Here is a 26,793-nt window from a genome sequence, read left to right on the forward strand (position 1 = left end):
CCGCGGGAGCAGCCCAAGAAATGGCAAAAAAAAAAAAAAAAAAAAAAAACCCAAAAACCATAAAGGTGCACAATGCACACCATCACTAGGGGACCAGATGAGAAATTATACTACAGCCATAGCACGGAAGATGTATCTCTAGGGGAAAAGGTAGCTCTACATGGAAGGATTCCCAAGATAGACAAAATAATCAAAGCAAGAACAAAGGGTGTACTACAATAGAAGCCGCTCCTGCGGCATATGGAGGTTCCCAGGCTAGGGGCCTAATTGGAGCTGTAGCCGCCGGCCTACACCAGAGCCACAGCAACACCAGATCCGAGCCACGTCTGTGACCTACACCACAGCTCAAGGCAACGCTGGATCCTTAACCCACTGAGCAAGGGCAGGGATCAAACCTGGTTCAGCCAGTTACAAATCCAACTAGGATCCATGAGGATGGGGGCTCAGTCCTGGCCCCATGAACTGTGATGTAGATCAAAGACTGGGCTCGGATCTGGAGTTGCTGTGGCTGTGGTGTAGGCCGGCGGCTGCAGCTCCCGTTCTACCCCTAGCCTGGGAATTCACATATACTGCAGGTGCAGCCCTAATAAGGAAAAAAAAATTAAAGCCCAAGCTTTGGAGCCAACCCTCACACACTGATTAAGAGCCTCAGGCCCTAGACAAACTTCCTCACTTTGCTGGACTCAGATGCCTTATCTATAAAATGGGAGTGTTGAAGTTCCTGTCATGGCGCAGTGGTTAACGAATCTGACTAGGAACCATGAGGTTGCGGGTTCGATCCCTGGCCTTGCTCAGTGGGTTAAAGATCTGGTGTTGCCGTGAGCTGTGGTGTAGGTAGCAGATGCGGCTTGGATCCAGCATTGGTGTGACTCTAGTGTAGGCTGGTGGCTACAGCTCCAATTAGACCCCTAGCCTGGGAACCTCTATATGCCACGGGAGCAGCCCTAGAAAAGACAAAAATAAATAAATAAATAAAAAATAAAAAATAAAATGGGAGTGTTACAGGCCATTACAAGCATCATCTTGGGCAAAGATGGTCCCTCTCTTGGAGCATGTTTCTCCAGCTATAAAACATGGATGACTGAGCTGACAGTAGGCTGCTCTTCATTCTAGAGATGTGTATTCGGCAGGTACTGTGTGCCAGGCTCCTCATAGGGTGTTAGGAGCATAGCCATGAACAGATCAGACCTGGTCTAGTGAGGGAAATGGTCACCAATCAAGTAGTGGCAAAAACGAGGGACAGAAGCCATCCACTTTGAACAGGTAGGGGAACCTTGCCTCCCCCATACCAAGAATTATTACAAAGCTACAGTAACGAGGCCGGTGGTACTGGCTTGCAAATAGGCTAGTGAGAAGGCGCTGAGAGCTCAGACACAGACCTGCACTTGCCATGAGTCAAGGATGCAGGCAGCTTCTAGAGATTAGAAAAGGCAAGGAAAGGGGTTCTTCCCTAGAGCTTCCAGAAGGAACACAGCCTGGCTGGCACCATGAATTCAGCCCACTCAGACGGACTTTGGACTACCGACCTCCAGAACTCTAAGACAATAAATCTGTGTTGTTTAAAGCTTCTACATTTGTGGTAATCTGTTAGAGCAGCATAAAACTAATACAGATCTCTACTTCACACCATACACAAAAATGTTTTTAAGGATTTAAGATCCAAATCTGAAGAGTTCTCTCCTGGCCTAGTGGTTAAGGACTCAGTGTTGTCACTACTATGGCTCTGGTTACTGCTGTGGCGCGGGTTCAATCCCTAGTCTGGGAATTTCTGAATGCTACAAGCATGCCCTGCCCCCCCAAATCTAGGGCGTTCCCGTTGTGGCTCAGCAGGTTAAGAACCCAACTACTCTCCAAGAGGACACGAGTTCGATCCCTGGCCTTGCTCAGTGGGTTAAGGGTCCTGCGTTGCCATGAGCTTTGGTATAGGTCTCAGACAAGGCTTGATCTGTGTTGCTGTGGATATGGTGTTGGCTGGCATCTGTAGCTCCGATTCAACCCCTAGCCTGGGAACTTTCATATGCTGAAGGTGAGACCCTAAAAGAGCAAAAAAAAAAAAAAAAAAAAAAAATCTAAATTTGAAACACAAAACTGAAGTATTTAGAAGGAAATAAAGTAGAACATCTTGGTATAACCTCCACTACAGAGAAAATATCTTTAAGATACAATAAGTACAAATTGTAGAGAAAACTGACAAGTAAACTTGGCCATAAACAAACCAAGTTATAGCTATGATGGCAATACCATATTCCATTAGGATAGCAAAGGCCTTCTTTTTTTTTTTCCCTAAACACCTCCTGCGGCATAAGATTACCAGGTCAGAGATCAGCAGCTACAGCAATACCAGATCCTTTAACCCACCGTGCAGGACAGGGATCGAACCTACATCCTGGCACTGCAGAGACTCCACTGATGCCATTTTGCAACAACAGGGAACTCCAGGAAAAGCCTTCTTGAGGAGTTCTTGTCTGAGCTCAGATTGGGGAGAGATAGTTTGTAGAATCTCCAGCAAAAGGATGGAACCCGCAGAGCAGCGCAGGCGGAGGAGCTGTGGGCCGGTCAGCACGGCCCTGGGGGAAGGCAGCAGAGGGGCAGGATCCCTCCTCCCAGCCGGCAGGAACCTGGCATCATGCTGACAGTGGAGCTGTCCTGGAAGATTTCCTCCAAAGCAACCACACCCGCATCAAAGTTTCAAGGACACAAACTCCTTTGGTCCAGCCTTACCTGGTCCAGATAGGAAAGCTGATGCCAGGAGAGATGGGGTTTGGCTACAAGCAAACATGGGGGGAGTGCTGAGTGGGGTGGATGCTGGGTCTCCAGACACGAGGACGCCCTGCGGCTCCTGGCACGTGTCCAGCCTGAGGACCTTCGCACTTGCTTTCCCTCTGCCTGGAATGGTTCCACCAGACCCTAACTACCCTGAGTGCCGTGCTGGGCTGAGTCCTCTGAGACGCCCATCTTCTCACAGTGGAACACTGCCCAGCTCACATGGCATTTATCACTGCCCAGCGCCACCCTAGCCAATCAACCCTAAGTGCAGATCTGGTCTTTTTTTCAGGTGGCAGCCCCAGTGTCTCACACTTGGTGGGTGTGGTTGGCAGAATAATGGTCTCCCAGAGATGCCCACACCCTGATCCCCGGGGTTAAGGTAGCAGGAATGAGGGTTGCTAATGAGCTGACTTTAGAACAAGGAGTTTATCCCAGGTTATCCGGGTGGCTCAGAGTAACCACAGGAAGGGTCAGTGTCAGTGTGACACAGCGTGAGAAAGACTTACTGTTGGTTTTGAAGGTCGAATGGGGACTGGGACGTGGGCAGCTGCTAGAAGCTGGAAGAGACTAGAGCAGATTCTTGCCTGGGGCCTCCAGGAACGCAGCCCAGCCTACACCTGGATGTTTGGCCCAGTAAGACCCATTTTGGACTTCAGACCTCCAGACCTAGAAGGCTTATTCATTTCTTTCTTTTTTTTTTTTTCCTTTTTTGGCCACCCTGTGGCATATGGCGTTCCCAAATCAGGGATCAGATCAGAGCTGCAGTTGACCTGCACCAGAGCTGCAGCAATGCTAGGCCCTTGAACCCAGTGTGCCAGGGCAGGGATTGAACCTGTGTCCTGGTGCTGTAGATGCCGCCCATCCCCTTGCGCCACAGTGGAAACTCATTTCTTTTGTTTGAAGACACTAAGTTTGTGGTTAATTTGCTCTTCAGCTGTGACCCCGCCCTTTACCCTTTGCCCCCTCCCTGGCCCACCTCCAGGATGAAGTCCAAGTTTCTCAGCCTGCAGTTCGCAGCACTTCAGGACAGCCCCATCCCGATTCTACGGTGAGGGACATGCACTCCATGTGCTGTCCTGTCCAGCAGCCACTAAGCACTTGAACTGGGGAAGGGAATTTTTTCGTTTCACTATTGTTAAACAGCCACCTGTGCCAACATCTGCCAGGACTGTGCCCACTTTTCCAGCCAGGCCTGCCCCTAAAGCCTCGTCACCAGAGGTCACCAGCTGGTTCCCACTTCCTGGCCTTCCCCCAGGGCCCTGGCCCCCGCCAGAGCACCTTCCCAGCTTCAGCCCTGATTCTCTATCACCCCATGCAATTCCCACCCTGAATGTGGCAGAGTCTTGAAGGGGGCTTAGGATTTGGGTGGGTTGATTAAAATGCTCCTTCACCCAAGCCTACCTCCTAAATGAGACGACATAAAGCCAGGCTGGTGACAGTTACATAGCTCCCTCTGAGAGCCCTGGAGAAAGGAGATGTCCCTGGCCCAGGGGAGCCAAGACTTTGAGAGAGAGGCTCACCCCGTGAACATTCTGGCCTGCAGCCCAGGACCCACAGACAGACAACCAAGACCCGGGAATGGGCTCAGAGGGTCAGAAGCAGCTCAGCGTCGGATTCCCAATTCCCTGCCACCACCGAGGTGAGTGGCTGGGAAGGAGTGACAAAGAGCCCCTTGGTTCTTTTGGGGACCCGAGGACAGAAGTCACTGGGTAGCCCAGAGGCCTGGACCTGGGAGTGGAAGCAAAACCAAACATAAGACAGGAAGCTGGAAGCCTGTTGGGGACCTGGGGAGACTTTGGAGGGGCAGCTGCTCCAAACCAAGTCACCTTTATTAACTCCTGTGTGTGTGTGCATGTGCACAAGCAAACACCTCAGGCCTGGGGCACCACCCCATACAGCTGGTGGGGAAGTAGCTTCTGCTTCTCGTTGCAACTGTAGATCCACCGAGGGCGGACGAACACCAGGGAGGGGTTGTCCATCAGGGCCTGAGGGCGGGGCGGGATGCAAATGAGGACGTGTGAGAGAGGAGGGGATGGAGGGGATGCAAAGCACAAGCTAGGTCCCCTCTCCCTGCCCCTCCTGGACTCACTTCCTCGAAGCTGGGGTCCCACTCCTGTGCCGTGATCACAAACTGGACCCGGTCGCTCATATAGTCCTCAAGCTCCCTGGTGGGAGAAGAAAACAGGCAGAGAATCGGTGTCCCCTCTCTTGACGCCCTACTCCCCAGCTGTCCTCCAAGGCCATCCTCTCCCATCCCCACCTGTGTCCCCTATGGTATGCCTGTGGGTCCCCCACTCTTTCATGGGCCAGGCTGGCCACAGCCACGAAGCTCCCACCCGTCACCCATCCTTTCAGAAGGGTGGTGGGGAGCCTTGCTTTGGAGAAGAGGAAGCCGAGGGGAAGCTACGCATCCAGGGCTCCTCAGCAGAGCCTGCGGGGCTGGCACCCAACTCCATGGCCTTCCTGCAGACTACACCCCTGCTCCACCCTCCACGGCCTCCCCACAACCTCCCTGGAGACCAACCCGTTGAAGGCTGTGACATATCGGCTGAGCCGCCGCCGCTCGTCCCCTGGGAACTCCCCGTACAGGAAGAAGTGCTTGCCCTGGAAGAAATCTGCAAGGGAGACGGGGAAAGAACCTGGCCTGAGGTCCCTGGAGTTCCAGCACACCAGCCAGGAGCCACAGGGCACGCGGAGGGGGGACAGGAAGGTGGTGGGGCAGCTGGAGCGGGGCTGGAGTGTCCGAGCACACCCTGGCGTGGGAATAATACATGATAGGCAGTGGTTCCCGGCCAGGCCCAGCTGAGCCTCTGGGTAGTTGCTGTTATTGTCATTGCTGTTTTGCTTAATGGTAAAAGTCAATTACTATTTCTTACATGAAGTAAATCTCTTCGTGAGCTCGGCCCGGGTTGGAATTTTCCATCCTGCCGCTCCCCAACTGTGGCTGTCTTGATCCTTTTTTTTTTTTTTTTTGTCTTTTTTTGTCTTTGTGTTGTTGTTGCTATTTCTTGGGCAGCTCCCGCGGCATATGGAGGTTCCCAGGCTAGGGGTCCAATCGGAGCTGTAGCCACCGGCCTACGCCAGAGCCACAGCAACGCGGGATCCAAGCCGCATCTGCAACCTACACCACAGCTCATGGCAACTCCGGATCGTTAACCCACTGAGCAAGGGCAGGGACCGAACCCGAAACCTCATGGTTCCTAGTCGGATTCATTAACCACTGCGCCACGACGGGAACTCCTGTCTTGATCCTTTTATCCAGTTTGACGTGACTTGCCATCGACTGACCAAGGCCACGTTGGGGGCTCGGGAGGAGCGCAGCACTCCCCCGCCTGTCACCAGTGAGGAACTGGGTGGAAGCGGCTTCTTCCAGGGGCCACGAACTTCACCTCTGCTCAGACCCTCATTCTCAACCGGCAGAAGCTCTGACTCCTGTCCCCACCCCACCATGTGCAAGTCTGGGGTGACAAATAACAATGCTGTCACCACGTAGGTCCCAACAGACAGCAATGTCCTCATCGTCAGTGTGCTGGGCCCCGTCCCTCACTGACAAAACTCAACCTGCTGCTGGGGCCTGGGCACCCGCAGACTTTCAAAGCCCAGGTGGTCCTGGCGTCTGGGGAGGGGCGTTGTGGTGGGGGGCAGGGGGGAGTGGAAAGCCAAAGGAGGTCATGCCCAGAGCCAGGCTGTGATCATCACACCAGAGGCCAGGACAGAGACAGGGAGGGAAGTTGGGAGAGGATCCAAAGGGAGGGGAAGAGGCCTAAGGGACAGGAGGTGGCCAGGGCCGGAGAGTGGGATGAGGAGACTAAGAGACAAGTCACACGGGGCAGCAGTGACCCCAAGGTGGGCTGGGGCAAGTCATGGTAGGTAAGTGACAGGGAGAGATCCCACATGAGGAGGGAGGATTTCCCACCTGGGAGCTCAGGAACTGGCAGGTCAGGAGATTCTGGGGGCCCCTCGTTGTCCGTGTTCTCATCCGTGGATCCCGCGTATGGGTCCTCGCCGTTCTCCCCCTGGCCAGGGGGCTGCCTCTGTTCCTTCTGCTCAGCCACCCTGGCGGGGCCAAGAGGGGAGGGGGAAAAACCTGCATACTCGATGCCCCTCCTCCCAAGCCAGGGCCACCCTGACCCCCAGACCCAGTCCTACCTTCTTAGCTCATCCTCAGTGTCCCCAGAATCTTCTGCCCCGTTGTCCTGTCCTGCGGGTGGAAGCTTAGTCAATGTGAGGCCCCTAACTCATGTTCCGGGAAGACTGGTGTTGCATTCCCTCCCAGTCTCAAGCCTGAGCACAGATGTGGGCATCCCAACCCCCAATCTCAACTGCCCTCCAGACCCACTGAGGATCCAGTTAGGATCTGACTGTCTGGGATCCAGCCCCACCTCCCTGAGACCCGAGAGCTCAGGCTTTGATAAGAGAGTCTGGGTCTCCAGCCCCTCTGCTCCCAGGCCCTGGAGCTGGAGCCCCAGCCCCTCCTCCCTCAGGCCCAGAGTCCAGCCTCCGGCCCCTCCTTCCTCAGGCTCTGACCTGACTGCTCCCCCTCGATGTCGGTATCGTCCTGGGGCCTTGGTGAGGCTGGTTTGGTCTCTTCTGGGGCTGGGGGTCTCTGGGGTAAGCTGGGTCCTGCTGCCTGAGGGGGCCTGGCTTTGGTCTGGGGACGCTGAGGAGGGCGGATGGGTTGGTGAGGGGGGAAGGGGCCATGCAGGTGTGAGCCGGCAGGAAGCAGGCGTGGAGAGTCTGGGGCATCACGACACTCATGTTCTCCAACCCACTCCACCCTCCCCCACCCAGGCAGGGGGTGTCAGACCTGTCGGGGAGGCTTGGGTGCTTCATCCCCGCTGCTGCCACCAGGAGAGCCCCCTTCGTCCTCACTGCTCGAGTCTGGCCCCGCCATGAGGTACCTAGGGGAGGATTGGGCCCTCAGACAAACAGCAGACGTGTTTTCCGGGGGAGGAGGGGAGGATATTTAAGGAGCATCAGGCATTGGCGTTTACTATGTATTTGGGGAGGCAACTGTGGCCCCGCCTCCTAGCTTCTCAAGGGCCCCATGGTCCCCCAGCCACCCACACTGGAGACCAGAGCATTCTCTGGCTTCTCTTCCCTCTTAAAGAAAAAAGTCAGAAATGACCATTCCCTTTGAGACTCAAAGTCAGTTTCTCATTAGGAGAATGTCTGACAATCAAGGGAAAATTCTCAAAAGCGAACACATTTTTAAAGACCCTGATGCTATATTATTCAGTGTTCCTCAAGCCGCTGATACTCCAGGAAAAGAATCTTCCTAGTTCTGATCATAACAACAGCTAACACAGTACAGGATCTCCTACATGCCAGGCAGTGTTCTGAACACTTAATAGATTCAGAGTTACTGAATCCTAAGGTAGGTGCTACTTTTAGCCCCATTTCACAGATGAGGAAACAAGGCCCAGAGAGGTCAATCAAGTTGCCCCGAATCACAGGGAAGAGTATGTATACGGCAGAAGGCAAATGAACCTGTTGGCTGTGCTTTCCTAGTTTGTACGTTTCAACCCTTCTGCACATGATTTGGTTGTTTCAAAGCTGGTGACACCCTGTTTGGGTAAGTCACCGCCACTGTAAAACTGTGGTTCAGGGGAAGTTTAGAAGATTTAAAGTAAAGTAGTGGATGCAGAATTGATGGTGGGTTACTAAGCTTTTTCTTTAAAGTGCTTCGAGGAGTTCCCTTGTGGCTCAGTGGGTTAAGGATCTGGCATTGTCACTACTGCGGCCTGGGTTCAATCCCTGGCCCTGGAACTTCCTCATGTCACAGGCACATACAAAAAGAAAAAAAAAGAAAATACAATACTTTGAATTAAAAAATTAAAAAAACACTCAATTTGAGAGTTCCCATTGTGGCTCAGTAGTTAACAAACCCAACTAGGATCCACAAGGACACAGATTCAATCCCTGGCCTTGCTCAGTGGGTTAAGGATCCAGAGTGCCGTAAGCTGTGCTGTGGGTCACAGACGCGGCTCGGATCTGGCGTTGCTGTGGCTGTGGTGTAGGCCAATGGCTACAGCTCCGATTCAACCCCTAGCCTGGGAACTTCCACATGACGTGGGTGTGGCCCTAAAAAGACCATCACCCTGGAGCCTTCCTTCTATTGCTGGATTTTAAAAATATAAAGTGCTCTCTGAATTTTGCAGGGTCAAAATCCAGTTACAAATCCGATACTGTCTGTCTGGTTGCCTTTTCTTCCACGTACCCTTTTACCCCTCCTAGGCAGACGATAGTCCAAATCCAGTTCCTCTGTCCTCAATCCCACCTTCTTCCCACCCCAGGCCTCAGCCTCCCCCAGAGTCCCCACCTGCAGCCTCCCCTTGACACCTCACCCCTCACAACAGAGGTGGCCCTGTCCCCAGACACACAGCTCCCCTGGCTCCCTACTACGCACAGAGGAGACCCCTGGAGCCAGACACGGTTCAGAATTTTGATTTTTTCAGATGACAACAGCAAACAGCAGGTGCACAGATTGCTAGAGAATGTCCCCCAGTGGGGTATAAGGGAGTCCGCTCTGCAAACCAAAGCCACACATATTTCTGTAATAAATATGACGATACACTCAATGGGATAAATAAAGTCCATAAATGGCCTTGCACCAGTTCAGGATAATCAGCAGCCGAGCAAGTGTGTGCTAAACACAGAAATTCACTCTTGGCTTCCAGGGATGACTGAATTTCCAAACAACAGATGAGGGGTCTGAGGAGCGGGACGGAGCCCAGGCCCTGGGAGGCCTTTGAGCTCAGCCATCCACCTTCTGGCTTCCACCTGCACGCCTCCCGGAAAGCCTGTCTCTCAAGCACGCCAGGCACAGCCCCAACACTGAACACGCTCGGGCCTTGTCTTCACCACACAGAGTACAACTCAGGAGGCCTCCCCTCCAATCCCCAGGCCTCAGATCTGACCCTGCCTTTCCCCAGCTGAAAAGCCTTCTGTGGTCCCTGCTGCCCCAGCCTCGTTTTCCTGCCACTTCCTGCCTCCCACTGCGAACTGCGCATCCCCGCAGCTGCCCAGGCAGATGCCAGGCTGACTCTACTTTGGCTCCTCCGTCCAGCATGCTGTCCACCTCTGTTTGGCCTAGCAAAACTCTTCTCCTTGAAGACCCCTGGCTCGCTGCAGTCCCTGTTCCCCCCAGGGTCTTCCTGCAAACTGTTTCAGAACAAGTCTGGACCCTCACTGAAGTCAGAGGCCTTTAAGGGCAGGACCCAATGTCTGTGGCCCAGCATTGCCCAGCCCAGCCTGGCACCAAGCAGAGGCTTTGGAGGAAAGAATGTGATCAGGTCCCAACACTCCATTCTCTGCCCTGCAAACTGCAAACTGTTTCCTCAGCCTGCAGTGTCCTTTCCCGACCAAGCAGACTACCCAGAGCCCTCCATGGACACCCTAGGCAAGCCCACCCTCCCTCTTCCGTCTCCCGGCCCCTGCCCCTCCTCCTCCTCCGGGAAGTCAGCTGACTCTGGGCTGGAGACCCCAGCCTGAGTTCTCTCCAGATCCCCGGCACTGCTCACAGGGATCACAGGCTGAACCCAGGTGTGCGTGTGCAAACCACACACACACACGCAGCAAGGCCTCACCTCCGCGAGGGCAGCCGCCGCCGCATGCGGTGACAATCCAGCACCCACTCTTTGCGCACGATTCGGCCTCCGAGGCCTAGGACCTGGCTGTACTTGGGGGTGTTGGCAAAGGCGCAGCTGGTGGGGAGAAGGGAGGGTGTCAGCCAGGTGGGACCTGAGAGGTGAAGGGCGGAGCCAGGGAGAAGGACACGGGCCAAGGGGCAGGGAGGCCGAGAGGAAGATGCAGGAATCAGAGGGAAGAAGAGGCAGAGGATGCAGAGGCGAAGTGACAGGGAGCGAAAGCAAGAGGCAACGCGAGGGGGCGGGGCCCACATGAGGTGCGTGCTGTCCGGAGTCCAGTCTGGCCGATACTTGGCCCCCAGCTCGAGGGCCTTGTCCCGGAGCTCCGAGCGGAAGGGGTTCTGGAAGCCACTCAGCACCACCACCACACCCTGCAGGATCTTCCCCAGCTCCTGCGGGCCAGCTCGGGGGGCCCTGGGCTTGGCGCCTTCTCCTCGGGGCTTCCCAGGTGCTGCCCCCCGTGCTGGGGCAGGGAGCGGGGCCGTGGCTGGGGTCCGGGGAGCAGCTGGCACTGGGGAAGCCAAAGAGTAGACTCAGTCCTAAGGGGGGCCGGACCCCCAGCCCCTCCTCCCTCAGACCCAGGATCAGGCCCCTGCGGGAACAAGGAATCCAGGTGGCTCACGTTTGGGTCTCTTGAGGGCGGGGGGTGAGGGCTGGGCTGACGGTTTGCTGGGGGTCTTCTTTGCTTCTTGGTTCAAATCCAGCTTCCTCTTGCCTTTGGGGGACTCCTGAGGCTGAGGGGGTGGGAGGGGCTGAGGCCTCCAGCTCCTCTCCTTCTGCTCCCCACCCGGGCTGGTAAGCTCACCTTGGAGGTGCTGCCTGCTGCCCTGGAGGCACTGCCTGTTGCCTTGGAGGCCGGAGACACCGAGGAGGCTGCACTGGAGGCCTGCAGTGTAGCAGCTGCATAGCTGGGTCCTGCTGGGTCACTGGCTGCAACTGGACAGGGGGGAAGTGGATCCAGATTGAAAAGGCTGGGCCCTTAGTCCGTTTGGCTCCTGTCCCTGGGGCACAGAGTATTGTTCCCAACCCCAGCAGTGACCCAGGAGTCCAGACCCCCGGCCCCTCCTCCCTCAGACCCAGGATCCAGGCCCCCCGCCTCTACTCTCTCAGGACCCAGGTTTTCCGCACTTACCTGGGGGTGTCCTGTTGATCCGGCTGAAGAAGAGCGCTCCCGGTCGTAGGGAGCTGGTGCTCTCATCCTCCTCCTTTACGCGGAACTGGCCAAGCCTGGTCACCTTCTAAGGTCCCAAAGGTCAGTGCAGTGGGAGGGCTGTGGGCAGGCGGCGAGGAGGTAGGGAGAAAGCTCTGGGCGTGGCAGGGAGAGCTTACCTGGGATGAGGCCTCGGCCTCGTCTTTGTCGGGGGGGCTGTGAAACCGTATAAAACTCAGGCCATAGGGGGCATCCTGGGAAAGGAGGGGTAGGAGTCAGGGAGTCTGGCCAAGGACAGAGGCGTGGCCTCAGTCCCTTTCATTCAGGGAAACCCTTTCTGGATGTTTCCCTCCTACGGACACCTGTGTCTGGGGAGGTGCCAGATGACAATGATGAGGGTAACAAGAGCGAGCTGTCACTGAGCCCTGACTCAGGGTCAGGCTCGGGGCCAAGCCCTTTGCATGCCCCTGCTCCTTGAGCCTCAGAGCAATTGGCACAGGCTGCTGTCTAAGCGAATCCACTCTGCATGCCAAATTCCTGCCTGCAGAATAGGAGGGAGGGCTGGGTGCCACTTCTGGAACTCAGAAATTCTCCAGGCTCCTTCTCCCTCTGCTGGGCAGATGCGAAGCCACAGGAAGGAGCCTGGGTCCCAGCATGACCAGCCGAGCACCTCCAGGGAAAGACCCCTGGGTAAGAAGTACACCTTTCCCGTGTGCTGTCATTACACACCGGGCCTCGTCACCACAGCGCAGCATCCCTAACTTACAGCAACCCTGTAAGGATCAGGAACCTGAGGCCAGAAAGGTAAAGTCAGTCACTAGCCCGAGGTCACCCAGCTAAGGAGGGGAATAGCCAGGTTTTATTTTTTTTTTCTTCTTAGGACCACATCTGTGGCATATGGAGATTCCCAGGCTAGGGGTCAAATCAGAGCTACAGCTGCCGGCCTATGCCATAGCCACAGCAACACCAGATCAGAGCTGCACCTGAAAACTACACCACAGCTCACGGCAACACCAGATCCTTAACCCACTGAGTGGGGCCAGGGATTGAACCCCAAATCTCATGGTTCCTAGTCAGATTCATTTCCACTGCGCCACAATGGGAACTCCAACAGCCAGGTTTTAAACCAGTGTTCTGACTCGAGAGCTCATGATCTTAAACTCCGGGGCCCAAATCTATGAGGCCACATCTCTGACAAGTCAGAGGCTCCCCCTCCCAACTCCCTGAGCTCTCCCTCCAGGACACAAAGATTCCTACCTGGGGAGGATCTCAACCCAAATACCCAAATTCAGGGAACACAGGGACCCAGTCTCCTTATAACCCCACGGAAAATCCACTGTCTGGTCCTCCCAGCCCTCTGGGACCCCATGTCAGCCCCTCACCTCTCTTGGGACTCAGGACCAAGGACCCTGCACCACAGCTCCCACCTCGAGTACCTTGCTGTACGGCTGACTGCAGACAATTTTGACTCGGTCCCAGCGCTTCTCTGCTGCTGCCCGGACCAGCTTGTCGGGCCCAAAAATGCGAACGCGGTTGGGGTTTGAGCCACTGCGACTCTCGGAAGGGGACATGAAAGATGAGGTGACCAGAAGGACCTGGGAAGAGGCACAGTGAGTGAGAACCAGGCTTGGCTGGTTTCAGTGACACCTCCTAGGGGCTGGAAGAGGGCCGGGCCTGAGTGGGGACCAGGGAGTAATTGGATCCAGCTGCACCTCAACGGGTCTCAAGGCTTCTTCTCTTGTTTCTGGGCCTCCAGGCAATCCTCCCCTGACCCAGGCCCTGGAAGGATCCTTCTATCCCCAGATCCGGGCCATCCTTCCCTAAATTCTTGCGCAGACTTCCATGTTTGGCTACACAGCAGGCTACACAGCCCAAGGAAACGCCCACAGCAGGGGGATGTTCACAAGGACCAGCACTGTATGCAAACGCCTTTTGGAAACGCACGGCAGAATCGGCCAAAAGGCAAGGGGAATTACAGCAGGCCAGAAATGACAGTGCAGAATCCAAGGAGGTGGGGGGCTGGCCTGTCATGAAATGACTCTTTCTCTGTTCAAACGCACCCTTGGTGGCCCAGCTCTGGGATGCTCGGGACATTTCTCATCTCCAGCTGCTCCTTGTCAGGCTCTGCTGACAGGGGGAACTAGAGACAGGGGCTCAAGGCTGGAGGAGGGAGGTGGGATCTGCGCCTTCTTGCAGATCTGTGAGCAGCCCCCCAGTTGTGCTCACTTCCCTGGGGGGCAGGTGAATCCAGTTTGCCTGAATCAGTTCAGAAGCTGCAGAAGTAGCCTCACGCCACCCTCTCAGGCACATACCAGGGCCAGCCGGGGTGGCCCCTTCCGGGGTCTGAGTTTCGCCTCCAAGAGCCCCACCTCCAAACTTCTAAGCATCTGCATTTCAGTAATTCCAGTCTCTTCCTTTGGATCCTTCGGCCCTAAGGGTGCCGGCTTCGCCCTGCAGTTGCTGGTTTGTCCTCCCTTAGGCTTCTGGCCTCTTCACTAATTCTTTATGTTACTATCTCCTAATTCTTTAGGTTAATTCTCTCTGTTAAACTAACTGGTGTGGCTTCAGTCTCCTGACTGGTACAGTGGGTAGCACTGATGTTGGTGTCTGCCCTGTTGCTGATTCCAGGTGGCACAGAGCTTGACATTAAAGGGCTCTACGTGGTGGCAGCAGGGAAGAAGGGGAGACACAGCCATGGCCATGGGGAGGAGAGACGGGCCCTCCAAAGGGCAACACCCTCTGTGGGTAAATGGGGGGGAAATGAGTCTCGAGGGGAGAGTCAGTGGGAGCCTTAGCTCTGGGGGAACCTCAGAGAAAAGGTGAAAAATTCCCTCTGGAGACTCCTAACCACAGGCCTGGACTCTCGAGGATGTGGAGCAGAGTTCTCTTGTGGTACAGAGGGTTAAAGGATTCAGCGTTATCACTGTAGGAGCTTGGCACGGGTTCAATCCCTGGCCCAGGAACTTCCACATACCACAAGTATTCCCACAGATATATTCCCCAAGAACAGAATTAACAATCACACATATACCACACACACACACACACACACACACACACACGAGGCATAAGGAAACGCTGCCATGATTTAGGGTCAGCAGAAACCACAAACTGCATACTCAGACCCGCAAAGACGGCGTATATTGATATCATTAAACACACAATATAAATGTGTGTTTAGGAATTCCTGCTGTGGCTCAGCAGGTTAAGAATCCAATTAATATCCCTCCTAAACAAACAATAACTATCCTTAGGCAGCGAGCCAGTTTTAGTTGGGTAATAATCTGTTACTTAGTCTCTTCAAACTGACACGCTGTGAATTTTGTGAAATTAGAAAATGGAAGATTTTTGCTGAGAAAAACACAGATTATAACTAAGTATCTCTTTGTGCTCAGCTCCGACTATGAAAAGGAAACAACAAAGATGCAGAAAATTATACAGAAGAAAGTCATCTCCCTGGCCTTGACTATACTTGTTTATAAAAGGACTGATTTGGAGCTGATGGGGGAGCTGAATCATCACCTAGTGACTAAATGATGGGGCAGTGTAAACTGTGGCTGGCAGCTGCCACCCACACTAAGGGGGAGCTCTCCTCCCACTCCCTGTAAAGAGAAGACAGCTCCAGTCACTTTACCGTCCAAGACTGCCTTTAAGGTTCCAGGATTAAACCTTTGTCCTCTAGCCTGTGTTGACCTCGCAAGCTTAGGTATCTGCTTTGTAGAATCTGGAGAGCCAAAAAAGAACATGGTGTTGATTTTGTAGAAAATGCTATTAGTTATTACAATGTGTGCCTTCAGCTTGGTTTGTATTGCTGACATCGGCACGGACCAGCCCTGCTCGGCCCTTTTTCCTTTTCTTTTTTTGCCCGTTCCAGGCATATCTAGCCTCCAGGCAGAAGCCAGGTGTTCTAAGCCCTAGAGTCTTGAATCTGGTCTTGGCTAGAAGTTATAACAAAACTTCCGGCAGAAGTTTAATTAAAAAATCTTGAGAAATATAAGACAAAAATAAAAATTTTAAAAACCCCACAACGTTAGATTCAGAAAAAACAAGAAGCCACCATTTCTGGTTTTTGGTAGTATGTGAGTCTGAGATGAACAATTGCAAATAAAAATTTATTTCTAAAAAAAAAAAAAAAGAAAAAAAAAATCTCGAGAGAACGGGAGACTGTGACATATAAGAAAAGATGAAGCCCCGAGCTAGCCATTCCACCTTCCTGGCTAGATAAAAAGGGGAATAATAAAGATTCAAACACCAGATACATTTCCTCTTTTTTCACAAAATAGAATTTTTTTTTTCTTTTTTTAGGACCGCACCTGCTGCCAGGGATCAAACCTGTGTCCTCATGGATGCTAGACGAGTTTGTTACCTCTAAGCCACAGTGGGAACTCCTTTATTTATTTATTGGTAGAATTTGAGTTAAATCTGTTTGCTAAGAATAGAGAACTTTTAGGAGTTCCCATTGTGGCTCAGCGGAAATGAATCCGACTAGGAACCATGAGGTTGCGGGTTTGATCCCTGGCCTCGCTCAGTGGCTTAAAGATCCAGTGTTGCCGTGAGCTGTGGTGTAGGTCACAGATTGGCTTGGATCCCACATTGCTGTGGGAGTGGCATAGGTGGGCAGCTGTAGCTCCTATTTTGTAGCCTGGGAACATCCATATGCTGCAGGTGCGGCCCTAAAAAGACAAAAAAAAAAAAAAGAGAATTTTAAAAAAATCATCCCAAAGACTGTTAATTTTGTTTAAATTGTAAACAAGGAGGCCATTAGACTGGGTGGCTCTAGAGGCTTAGGTAGCCTAAGTAAACCAACCCAAATCTAAGGCAGAGTTGGCAAAATCAAATCTAAGAAAATGAAATGTAGGAACAACTAATCATAAACAGCTAAGTCCTAACTTTTCCCAGTGAGGCAACCATTGAAGCTCTAGCCAATTAAATAATTGCTTTGCTTCTAAGTCTTCTCTATAAAAACCTCTGTCCTAGCCCACCACGCAGCACTCTGAATCATTGTTCAGTTTTGTTTGCCTGATTCAACTGTTGGCTCAGAGAAACTCTTCAGAACATAATGTGCCTCAGTTTGCCTTTTGAGAACTTAGAGGACTTTTAGAATGTGTGTTTCAGGAAAACCTCATTTGTTAAAAACCACCTTGGGAGGCAGGAATAACATTTGATGAAATTCAACACGTGTTCACTTAAAAGACTGGCAACATGAAGCATAAGTAAGGGTGTGAAACAGAGAGAACTCCCATGCTGCTGAAGGGAATATGAAATGGGATAACCACTCTGGAAAGGCATCCATTCCCAGTAAGCTTAAAGCACATACCTAAACGAAGACCCTGAAACTAAATGCTTCGATATTTATCCAAAAGAGATCTCTATACAGAGGCTTGCACAAGAATGTTCCCAGCAGTTTTTTTCATAGTAAACAAAAAGTGGTGGGAGTTCCCGCTGTGGTGCATTAGGATCCGTAGCGTCTCTGGAGCCCTGGAACACAGGTTTGAACCCCAGCCTGGCACAGTGGGTCGGGGATCTGGCATTGCTGCAGGTGCAGCATAAGTTTCAATTGCGGCTCGGATCTGGCTCCTAGACCAGAAACTCCATATGGCACGGGGTGGCCAAAAAGGAAAAAAAAAATGTGGCAGAGTTTCCACTTGGCTCAGTGGGTTGGATGAACAAATCGTGATCTACGCTTACAGTGCTACGCCTCACAATAAGCTGGAACGGACCGCTGACATACATACACAATAAGGAAGAGCCTCAAAAAATAGGACATTGAGCAAAAGCCAACCACGAAAAAAGAATACATGTTAATAAGATTCTTTTTTTTTTTTTTTTTTTTTCCTTTTTAGGGCCCACTGGAGGCATACGGAGGTTCCCAGGTTAGGGTTCAAATCGGAGCTACAGCTGCTGGCCTACACCACAGCCAGAGCAACTCGGGATCCAAGCCGGGTCTGTAACCTAAACCACAGCTCACGGCAATGCCAGATCCTTAACCCACTGAGTGAGGCCAGGGATCGAACCTGTGTCCTCACGGATGCTGGTCAGATTCGTTAACCGATGAGCCACGACGGGAACTCCTAAAATTCCATTTACATGAAACTCTAGGGCAGGCAAAACTAGTCTGTAGTGACAGAGAAGAGATCAGTGGTGGCCTGAGCTGAGGGTGGGAGGAGTGACCGCACAGGGACCAGGGGGAACTGTCAGAGAGACAGCAACGCTGTGTCTCGAGTTGGGGGATGGCTCTGCAGGTGCATACACATTTCTCAGAACTCTGACCTGTGCATTTCACTCTATGCAAGACATACCCCCATGAAAAGCAATTTTTCACTGCAAGAAAAAATATATATCTTGTAGAAAACTAATTTAGCCACCTAAAATTGTAAACTCTCTTTTTCACAGTAGGTTTATTTTTACCCCAAAACACGTCATTAATTCACTACCTGACTTGTTATGATCTCGCCAATCCAGCTTGAATTAATTCAACCAGAAAAAAAAAAAAAAAAAAAGGGCCACACCTGTGCCAAATGGAGGTTCCCAGGCTAGGGGGTCTCATCAGATACTGCATCTGCCAGCCTACCCCGCAGCTCATGGCAATGTTGGATCCTTAACCCACTGAGCAAGGCCAGGGATCGAATCCGCATCCTCATGGATAGCAGTCGGGTTCCTTTACTACTGAGCCACAACAGAACTCTAGGACAACTTTTTAAATACTCCTAAGAGAGTAAAGGGCATTCCTTCTTGTAAATGTTTGTTATACATAGAGGTGCTAACAGAGGCACCCTAAGCAATCTGGAATCTCAATCTGCAGGGATATCCTTAACAAGTTCTGGAACCAGAGAAAAGCAGTTTTGCTCTCAAGTAATGACTGAATCAGAGAAGAAAGAGGTGCCTCTGCTTCTTCATGCAATCAGGATGGAAGCTTGGACTCAGAGCTGCCATGCACGGCCTACCACCTGGGTCTGTTGTCTCCTTGAACCCTGGGCTCCTCCAGAAGGTAGGTCAGTGTGACTTGTCACCGCCCTGGCCTGGAGCCTGGGGGACCCTGGGGCAATGACGAGAGTTTCTGGGGCAGGGATCAGTCAGCTTCTGGGCCAGAAGGCCCTGCATACCTCATAGTCTTGCTCCCCAGCCCCTCCGGCCGAGCTGCCCACCAGCACCTCCACAAAGGCTGAGCCATCATTCCCAATGTCCACGCTGTGTATCTGCTCCTCCTTCTCCAGCTGCAGGGGAGAGAAAGCACAGTCAGTGCTCGCCATGGAACCTTAGAAGATAAATGGCCACCATCGGGGCCACCACATCTCCTAGTAATGTCAACATGACAGTAGGAGCCAGGCTGAGTGGGGCCACTGTATCCCCTGCACACAGCACAGGGTGTGGCCCAGAGTCAGAGCTCGAAAATATTCTCTCACTGTCTGCAGAAGCCCCTATACCTACTTCCCCAACTCCGCCAGACTTGGCCGGATTAGTTTATAAACTGCCACCATGGAGCTCTCCTGCCAGAGTTAAGCAGACAAATGGCATATGTCACCCCCACCTCCAATCACACAGGACTCCCTGGAAGTTCCCTGAGGGTAGGGCCTGGTCTGGTTTTGCTCACCACTGGCTCCTGGGTTTGAACCCCAGCTCTGCACAAGGTTAGCCTTGTCAGCTAACCTCTCGGAGCCTCAGTTTCCTCATCTGCAAAATGTGGATGTCGCCCAATCTGGGATTATGTGCATAAACAACTATGGCTGCAGGGCACGGCCTGCAGGAGGCCCTCTGCTGCTGTCAGTCAGGAGGCATCATTGTTGTTGCTCCACGATTCTTCTTCCTGAGAAGGAAAGACCTAGGAAGGCTTCCCCCAAAGCTTCTGCCAGTCCCACCCCGTCTGACAGTAAAGGCACAGAAAGGCATGCGGGGTGGACGGCAGTTGGGAACAGCTGAAGCCAGTCTCCTGCTTTCCAGTCTGGGGCTTTTTAATTTAGCTCCTAGAATGATGCGTTGTTAGCATCCTCTGAGGCACCTCACCCACAACCCTACACTGCGCCCACTGCCAGGATCATGTGACAGTCCAATCTGTCCTGTCACCCCACCCACACAGTGCTACAGACAGGACCGGCTACAGGCGGGGAAGGAGCCTGGACTTGGGGGAAAACGAGCTGGAATTCAAATCCAGCCTTGCCATTGCCAAGCTGTGCAGCCCTGGGTGACGTACAACCTCTCTGAGCAGCAGTTTCCTCGCGCGTGAAGGGGGAGGGGCGTCACAACAACCCTCCCTCCGAAGGAAACTGAGATGGCACAGAACACCAGCCACCGCCACCCACAGGCCCCGCAGCGGACAGCTCTGTGCTCCGGAGGTCTATCTTCTCTCTGCATGACAGCCCCACGAGCCAGGAACTATTATTATCTCCATCTTCCGCATGAGCAAACAGGCAGGAAGCGGTTCTGTCACTTCCCTGAGGTCACGCGGCAGGAGCCCAAGCAGGCTGGCTAGTCAGGTGTGCTCTGCCACCCACCCCGGGTGGGCTGGAGAAGGACGAGGTGCTGAGGGAAGGGGCTCCAGGGGAAGCCCGCTGCCTCCACTGCAGCTTCCAGCTCCGAGGCCTGGGATGGTGCAAGGTGCCGCCCAGAAACACGAGTCCCCAGCTACTCCTCTGCCCCTGACCCCACCTGGTGGCTCTCCTCCGGCCAGGCCGGCCTTCCTTCTGCCCGAGAACAGGCCGGTTCCTTTCCACCGCAGGGCCTTTGCACCAGCCCTTCCCCTTGCCTAGCCCGCTCTTCCCCCAGACCCTCCCCTAGCTGGCTCCTTCCACCACTCAGGTCCCTGCTCAGATGTCACTTCCTCAGACCCACCGAAGCCGCCCCCAACCCGGTGCTCCTTCCACCCTCTGACCCTGCTTTACTGCTCTTTATCATCGTCACTTGACATTATATAGTTACATTTTCAATTTGTCTTTGTCTGGCATCTGTCTCCCCCACCAGACTTTCAGCTCTGTGAGAGCAGGGACCATGTTGGAGTCATGTCCTACTGTGTCCCCTGTGACAGGTGCAGTGCCTGGCCCTTCCTGGCTCTGCTTACTTACTTCTGTGTGATTCTGGGACAAAGGGTTTCATGTCACCCCTTGGGCCTGTTTTCTAAAATGCAAACAAACTACTTATACCTCACAGGGTCGCTGTGCAGATTCAAATGAAGAACACGTGCAAATGCTCTAGGAAAGGGCCCGGACAGAGCACAGGCTCCATGAATGGCAGCAGATCCTGCCGTCACAGAAGACCTTCCATACATTCCTGATGGACAGACAGGTGGATGGGGGGCCCCCAGGAACCACCTGCTGAAGAAACAATGGCCCCTGAGTTATAACTTGGGCTCTGCCCTCCCTCACCAAGTGGTTTGATAAGTCAGTTGCCTCAGAGTCCTCATCTGTCACAAAAGGATCATCACGGCTAAAGTTTAAAAATTCTTTTTTTTTTTTTTTTTTTTTTTTAAGGGCCATACCTGCAGCATATGGAGGTTTCCAGGCTAGGGGTCTAATTGGAGCTGTAGCTGCTGGCCTATACCACAGCCACGGCAATGCCGGATTCGAGCTGCTTCTGAGACCTACACCACAGCTCATGGCAAAGCCAGATCCTCAACCCACTGAGCAAGGCCTGCAACCATTGAACCTGCAACCTCATGGTTCCTAATGGGATTCATTTCCGCTGCACCACAACAGGAACTCCAAGAACTCCTGAAAATTCTTTAAATAATGCCATTTACAGCAACCTAGAAATGGTCCTAGAGATTATCATACTAAGTGAAGTCAGCCAAAGAAAGACAAATGTATCACTTAGATGTGGAATCCAAAACACAAGACAAATGAACTTATTTACAAAACAGAAACAGACTCATAGATGTAGGAAACAAACTTATGGTTACCAAAGGGGAAAGGAGGGCAGGGAGAAATTAGGAGTTTGGGATTAAGAGATGCACACCATTATTTATAAACTAAACAACAAGACCTACTGTATAGAACAGGGAACTGGAGTTCCCGTCGTGGCGCAGTGGTTAACGAATCCGACTAGGAACCATGAGGTTGCGGGTTCCATCCCTGCCCTTGCTCAGTGGGTTGCGGATCCGGCGTTGCCGTGAGCTGTGGTGTAGGTTGCAGACGCGGCTTGGATCCCGCGTTGCTGTGGCTCTGGCATAGGCCGGTGGCTACAGCTCCGATTGGACCCCTAGCCTGGGAATCTCCATATGCCGCGGGAGCGGCCCAAGACCAAGAAATAGCAAAAAGACCAAAAAAAAAAAAAAAAAAAAAAAAAAAAAGAACAGGGAACTATACTCAATATCTTGTAATAAACTATAATAGAAAAGAGTTGCAAAAAGACAACATGCACATACAACTATCTATGAATTGATGTATCTATCTATCTAAAACCAAACCATTTTGCTATACACCTGAAACCAACACAATATTATAAATCAACTATATGTCAATTAAAAAAAAAAAAACACCTTCTTGGAGTTCCCACTGTGGTGCAACAGGATTGACAATGTCTCTGCAATGGCAGGGATGAGGGTTCGATTCCTCACCCAGTGCAGAGGGTTATGGATCCAGCATTACCACAGCTGCAGCAAATCCAACTCTGGCTCAGATGTGACTCCTGGCCCAGAAACTTCCATATGCTGAGATCATAAAAGAAAAACAAACAGGGAGTTCCTGCTGTGGCTCAGTGGGTTAAGAACCCAACAAGTGGGAGTTCCCCTCATGGCTCAGTGGTAACAAATCCGACTAGTATCCATGAGGACAAGGGCTCAATCCCTGGGCCCGCTCAGTGGGTTAAGGATCTAGTGTTGCCGTGAGCCGTGGTGAAGGTCACAGACATGGCTGGGATCTTGCTTGCATTGCTGTGGCTGTGGTGTAGGGTGGCAGCTTTAGCTCTGATTCAACCCCTAGCCTAGGAACTTACGTATGCCCCAGGTGTGGCCTTAAAAAGCAAGGGGGGAGTTCCTGTCGTGGCGCAGTGGTTAACGAATCTGACTAGGAACCATGAGGTTGCGGGTTTGGTCCCTGCCCTTGCTCAATGGGTTAAGGATCCGGCGTTGCCGTGAGCTGTGGTGTAGGTCGCAGACGCGGCTCGGATCCTGCGTTGCTGTGGCTCTGGCGTAGGCCGGCGGCTACAGCTCCGATTAGACCCCTAGCCTGGGAACCTCCATATGCCGTGGGAGTGGCCCAAGAAATAGAAAAAAAAAAAAAAAAAAAAGCGAGGGGAAAAAAAAAAAAAAAGAACCCAACTAGTATCCATGAGGATTCAGGTTCAATTCCTAGCCTCACTCAGTGGGTTAAGGATCTAGCATTGCCGTAGCTGTGGTGTAGGCCAGCAGCTGCAGCTCTGATTTTGACCCTTAGCCTCGGAACTTCCATATGCTGCAGGTATAGCCCTAAAAAGCAAAAAAAAAAAAAAAAAAAAAAAGAGAGAGAGAAAAAAAAACAGAGAAAGCAAAAAGAACACTTCTTATTGAGTGCCAGGTGCTGGTCTCCCATTGCTGTCCTAACAAATTACCACAAACTTCCCGGCTGAAAACAACACATCCTAACAGATCTGGAGGTCTGAAATGTGGTCTCACTAGCTGAGATAAACTTTCCTTCGAGAGGTTCTGGGGTGGGGATCGGTTCCTTGTCCCGTTTCCAGCTTCTAGAGGTCCCCTGCACTCCCCAGCTGTGGCCCCTCTTCCCTCTTCAGAGCCAGCAGCAGCACCACTCAAGCTGTCTTCACATCTCTGACTCTGGTTCTCCTGCCTCCCTCGTTCCCTCATAAGGACCCTGGTGATTACATTACACCCGCTCCCACCCCCCAAAATCATCCAGGCCAATCTCACCATCTCAAGATCCTGGCTCATCACATCCGCAAAGTCCCTTAAAGGATGTCCCATAAAGGACATGGCCCCAGGTTCTGGGGATTAGGATGCAGACACCTTTCAGGGGGCCATAATTCTGTCTCCCACACTTGGCTCCGCTCCCCCTGGGCCAGGCTTCACTGAATCCTCACAGCCACTTTAGGCGGAAGCTTTCCCAATGGGCAAACTGATACTCAGACAGGTAAATACATGGCTCACATGTCACACACAGCTAATGACTGGCAAAGAAACTCGCACCCACCTGCCAGGTCATAAGGCAGCACTCCTTCAACTGTACCTTTGAGGTAAGAACTCAATATCTGTACCTTTCCCACATTATAAAGCAGGGGCCCTCCTTCTGGTAGGACATATATATATGTGTGTGTGTGTAATGTATACATACATACATATATATACGCACACACATATACTTTTTTTTTTTTTTTTGGCTTTTTAGGGCCGTACCCACAGCATATGGGGGTTTCCAGGGTAGGGGTCAAATCAGAGCTACAGCTGCCAGCCTACACCACAGCCTCAGCAATGCAGGATCAGAGTCGCGTCTGTGACCTACACCACAGCTCATGGCAACACCGGATCCTTAACCCGCTGAGTGAGGCCAGGGATCGAACCTGCATCCTCATGGATGCTAGTCAGATTTGTTACCTGCTGAGCCAGGAGAGGAATTCCCACAGAGTTCTTGTAAGAATGAAGCGGCAGCACAGAGAACTCTACCCAGTACTCTGTGACAATTGACGTGGGAAGAGAATCTGAGAGAGAATGGATGTGTGCATATGTATGACTGGGTCACTCTGTTGTACAGAGTGAAATTACCAAAGCCTTGAAAATTAACTATACCTCAATAAAACTTAAAAAAAAAAAGAAAAAAAAAGAATGAGTGAAACATAGCTGGTATGAAGTGCTCCATAAAGTCTGGGTACAATTCCTGACAATGCTTTATGTTACCAAAAAATAGTAATAAATAAATCTACCCCCAAAAAATGCAAGCCCATGTGTGAACAAGAAGCAGTATGACAAAATGGTTATGAGCACCCACAATGGGCTCAAGTCTTAGCACTGCCATTTACTAGTGGTTCTTACAGCCCTTAGGACATCCGACTCCGTGAAGAGCCAGAACATGCAAGGAAAACACCCAGGCTGGCACCTGGCAAAGGGCAGACGCTTAAATCACACTGAGCTCGCTTCTCCCATCAGTTTCTTATGCCCAAAGGGAGCAGCCTGTTTGGAATTCTATAACCATCTCAGGTCAAACTCCCCTTTCCCCTTTGCCTTCCTCCAACTCCACAGGGCTGGGGGCGGACTTGGTGAAAGGGGCACCAAAGCACTCAGCTTTCCAGCCGTGGCAGCTCAGACAGCCACCTCACTTCTCCTTCCCTTACGCCTCCATTTCCTCATCTTTTTTTTTTTCTTTTTTTTAGGGCCGCACCTGCAGCATATGGAGGTTCCCAGACTAGGGGGCAAAGAGCAGCTGTACCTCCCAGCCTACACCACAGCAGCACAAGATCTGAGCCTCGTCTGCAACCTACACCACTGCTCACCGCAACGCTGGATCCTTAACCCACTGAGCAAGATCAGGGTTTGAACCTGCATCCTCATGGCTACTATTTGGGTTCATTACTGCTGAGCCACAATGGCAACTCCCTCCACCTCTCCATCTTTAAAATTAGCTTGCCTGGCTTAGATGATCTGAGACACTTCCAGCCTTGAACCCACTGACTTTAAAAGGCAGGATACACGGCAATGATTCACTGCGTTCCAGCTGAGGAACCTGCAGCCCAGAAACTACCTGGGCCCGCACCGATTCCTACAGTCATCCCTGGCCTGGGCCCCGGATCACCTTTCTCCTGTGCTAAGGGGCAAAGGGATCACATTGCTCACTTTCCAGGTGAGGAAGCTGAGGTCCAAAGGGGAAGTGTCTCAACTCACTGCCAGTTAACTCAAGAGCAGAGTCCAGACCTGGGTCTCCAGACTCCTATGGAGGAGAGGGGGGAGGGCAGGATCACCTGGAGAACCACAGAGATGGTCTTCTCGCCCGCCTTGGCTGCACGCCATTTTCGATAAGTGTCTGCCTTGAGAAGGTTTTCTGCACAGTGGGTCTGGAGAGAAGAGTGGGAAAGGGAGAGTTTGAGATGCCAGCTAGTTCCCCAGCTCTCAGATTATTCCTTTGAGTCCTCCCAAGCCCGCTGAAATCCCCCAGATTTAAGTTTCCCAATTAATTCCCCACACTCTGCCTTGAGTCCCCTACAGCACTTTCTCCTGGAAATTAAGGAAGCTCCCCACTCCCTCCTCTCCTCTCTGGAAGTTCCATAGATGCCCAGAAGGCCTCCTATTCCACTTCTCTCCCAGAATTCCCTTACGGCTGCCAGGAAATTCCCCCGTGGCCTCCTTAGAATCCCCAGAAGTTCCTTTTTGAAAGGAAAATCAAAATGAAGTCCGTTTTGCTAAGAGAGCTCGCTAAAATGGAGCTGGGAGGCCACTGAGGAACTGTGCCCATGCAGGTCTCAGCCTGGACGGAACCTGACCTTGTGACCGCTTACTGCATTAACACAGATATCCAAAACATCTGCTAGAAACTCAAGATACTAATCCAACCTTCTCGGTAAATAACTCATGCCAGCCTATCTATTTATGGCTCCCTTACCCTAAAGTAACTCATGACAGCCTATTCTTTAAAGCTAAATGTTTCCTTACTTGTTTCAGAGTCAACTACAGTTCTCTCCAGACAACTTCAACCTAACGAGCCTTCGTCCTCATAAGCTCCTGACTCTCTTTCCCAACCCTCTTTCAGCTTTATGGGAATCTATATCTCTCGAATTGCAATTCCTAAGACTCCAAATAAAGTTCGTTGTTCTTTGCAGCCCAGATGCTGATTTCTCTTCAACACCTTTTAGACTCCAAAAGTTCTCATAGAGACCCCTCACGATTTCCTTTACTTCTTCCAACCTCCCCCCACGCCAGTCCCTCACCGAGTCCTGGCTACTGCAGGACACCACATGGCGGAGGCGGATCTCCGGCATGTCAGCGCCGTGGGCTTCGCCTGGCCAGAAAGACGCAGGAGGGTCTGAGTTTAGGGGGCGGACAGGGGGTGCTCCCTGCGCGGGCTTAACTGCGCAAGCGCGCGAGGCTCGGGCCTTTCAAACAGCGGCGCGCCGGAGGTCGCGTCAACACTGCGCAAGCCCAGTGCGTCTCTCCAGCCAGAGGCCAGAGGCGCTGTTCCCTAGCAACGAACGAGCTGTTCCCGCCTCCCTCAGGCCAAACAGCTCTCTAGCCCCTCCTCCCAGTGACGTTCACACCCAGCGTTCGGAGAGAGAGTCTTGCTACCCGAACGGCCTCGGGTAGTGGGACCCAGAAGAAATTCG

At 52.2% G+C, this 26,793-nt stretch overlaps 1 protein-coding gene across 8 annotated transcripts; it reads right to left on the reverse strand.

Annotated features, from left to right (window-relative positions):
• Nucleotides 4,538-26,577, reverse strand: XRCC1 (X-ray repair cross complementing 1). 8 transcript variants are annotated; one of them, XM_013988646.2, is made up of 17 exons: nucleotides 26,401-26,577; nucleotides 25,438-25,530; nucleotides 18,669-18,779; nucleotides 13,002-13,160; nucleotides 11,745-11,819; nucleotides 11,548-11,653; nucleotides 11,221-11,351; nucleotides 11,038-11,149; nucleotides 10,668-10,926; nucleotides 10,356-10,472; nucleotides 7,574-7,667; nucleotides 7,294-7,426; nucleotides 6,916-6,967; nucleotides 6,683-6,822; nucleotides 5,291-5,381; nucleotides 4,856-4,931; nucleotides 4,538-4,751 (listed from the first exon to the last, which is right to left on the reverse strand). In XM_013988646.2, the coding sequence occupies exons 1-17, from the start codon at nucleotides 26,449-26,451 to the stop codon at nucleotides 4,638-4,640; spliced, it is 1,914 nt and encodes a 637-aa protein (XP_013844100.1). In that variant the 5' UTR covers nucleotides 26,452-26,577; the 3' UTR covers nucleotides 4,538-4,637. The 8 variants fall into 8 exon arrangements, 7 of the variants coding, with proteins under 7 accessions (XP_013844100.1, XP_013844098.1, XP_020950133.1 ...); XM_013988644.2 differs by having other exon boundaries at nucleotides 11,038-11,167; nucleotides 26,401-26,568; XM_021094474.1 differs by adding an exon at nucleotides 15,200-15,289 and having other exon boundaries at nucleotides 10,356-10,926; nucleotides 26,401-26,562.

The sequence above is a fragment of the Sus scrofa genome, chromosome 6 (assembly GCF_000003025.6).
Source record: "Sus scrofa isolate TJ Tabasco breed Duroc chromosome 6, Sscrofa11.1, whole genome shotgun sequence".
Classification (NCBI taxonomy): Eukaryota; Metazoa; Chordata; class Mammalia; order Artiodactyla; family Suidae; genus Sus; species Sus scrofa.

Coding starts and splice junctions, on each gene's coding strand:
- XRCC1 (XM_005655921.3), bottom strand. CDS start 26,451: ATGCCGGAGATCCGCCTCCGCCATGTGGTGTCCTGCAGTAGCCAGGAC. Junction 25,531..26,400: donor CCTGCAGTAGCCAGGACTCG/GTGAGGGACTGG, acceptor TCTTCTCTCCAG/ACCCACTGTGCAGAAAACCT. Junction 13,161..18,668: donor CTGGGGAGCAAGACTATGAG/GTATGCAGGGCC, acceptor GCCTCTTCCCAG/GTCCTTCTGGTCACCTCATC.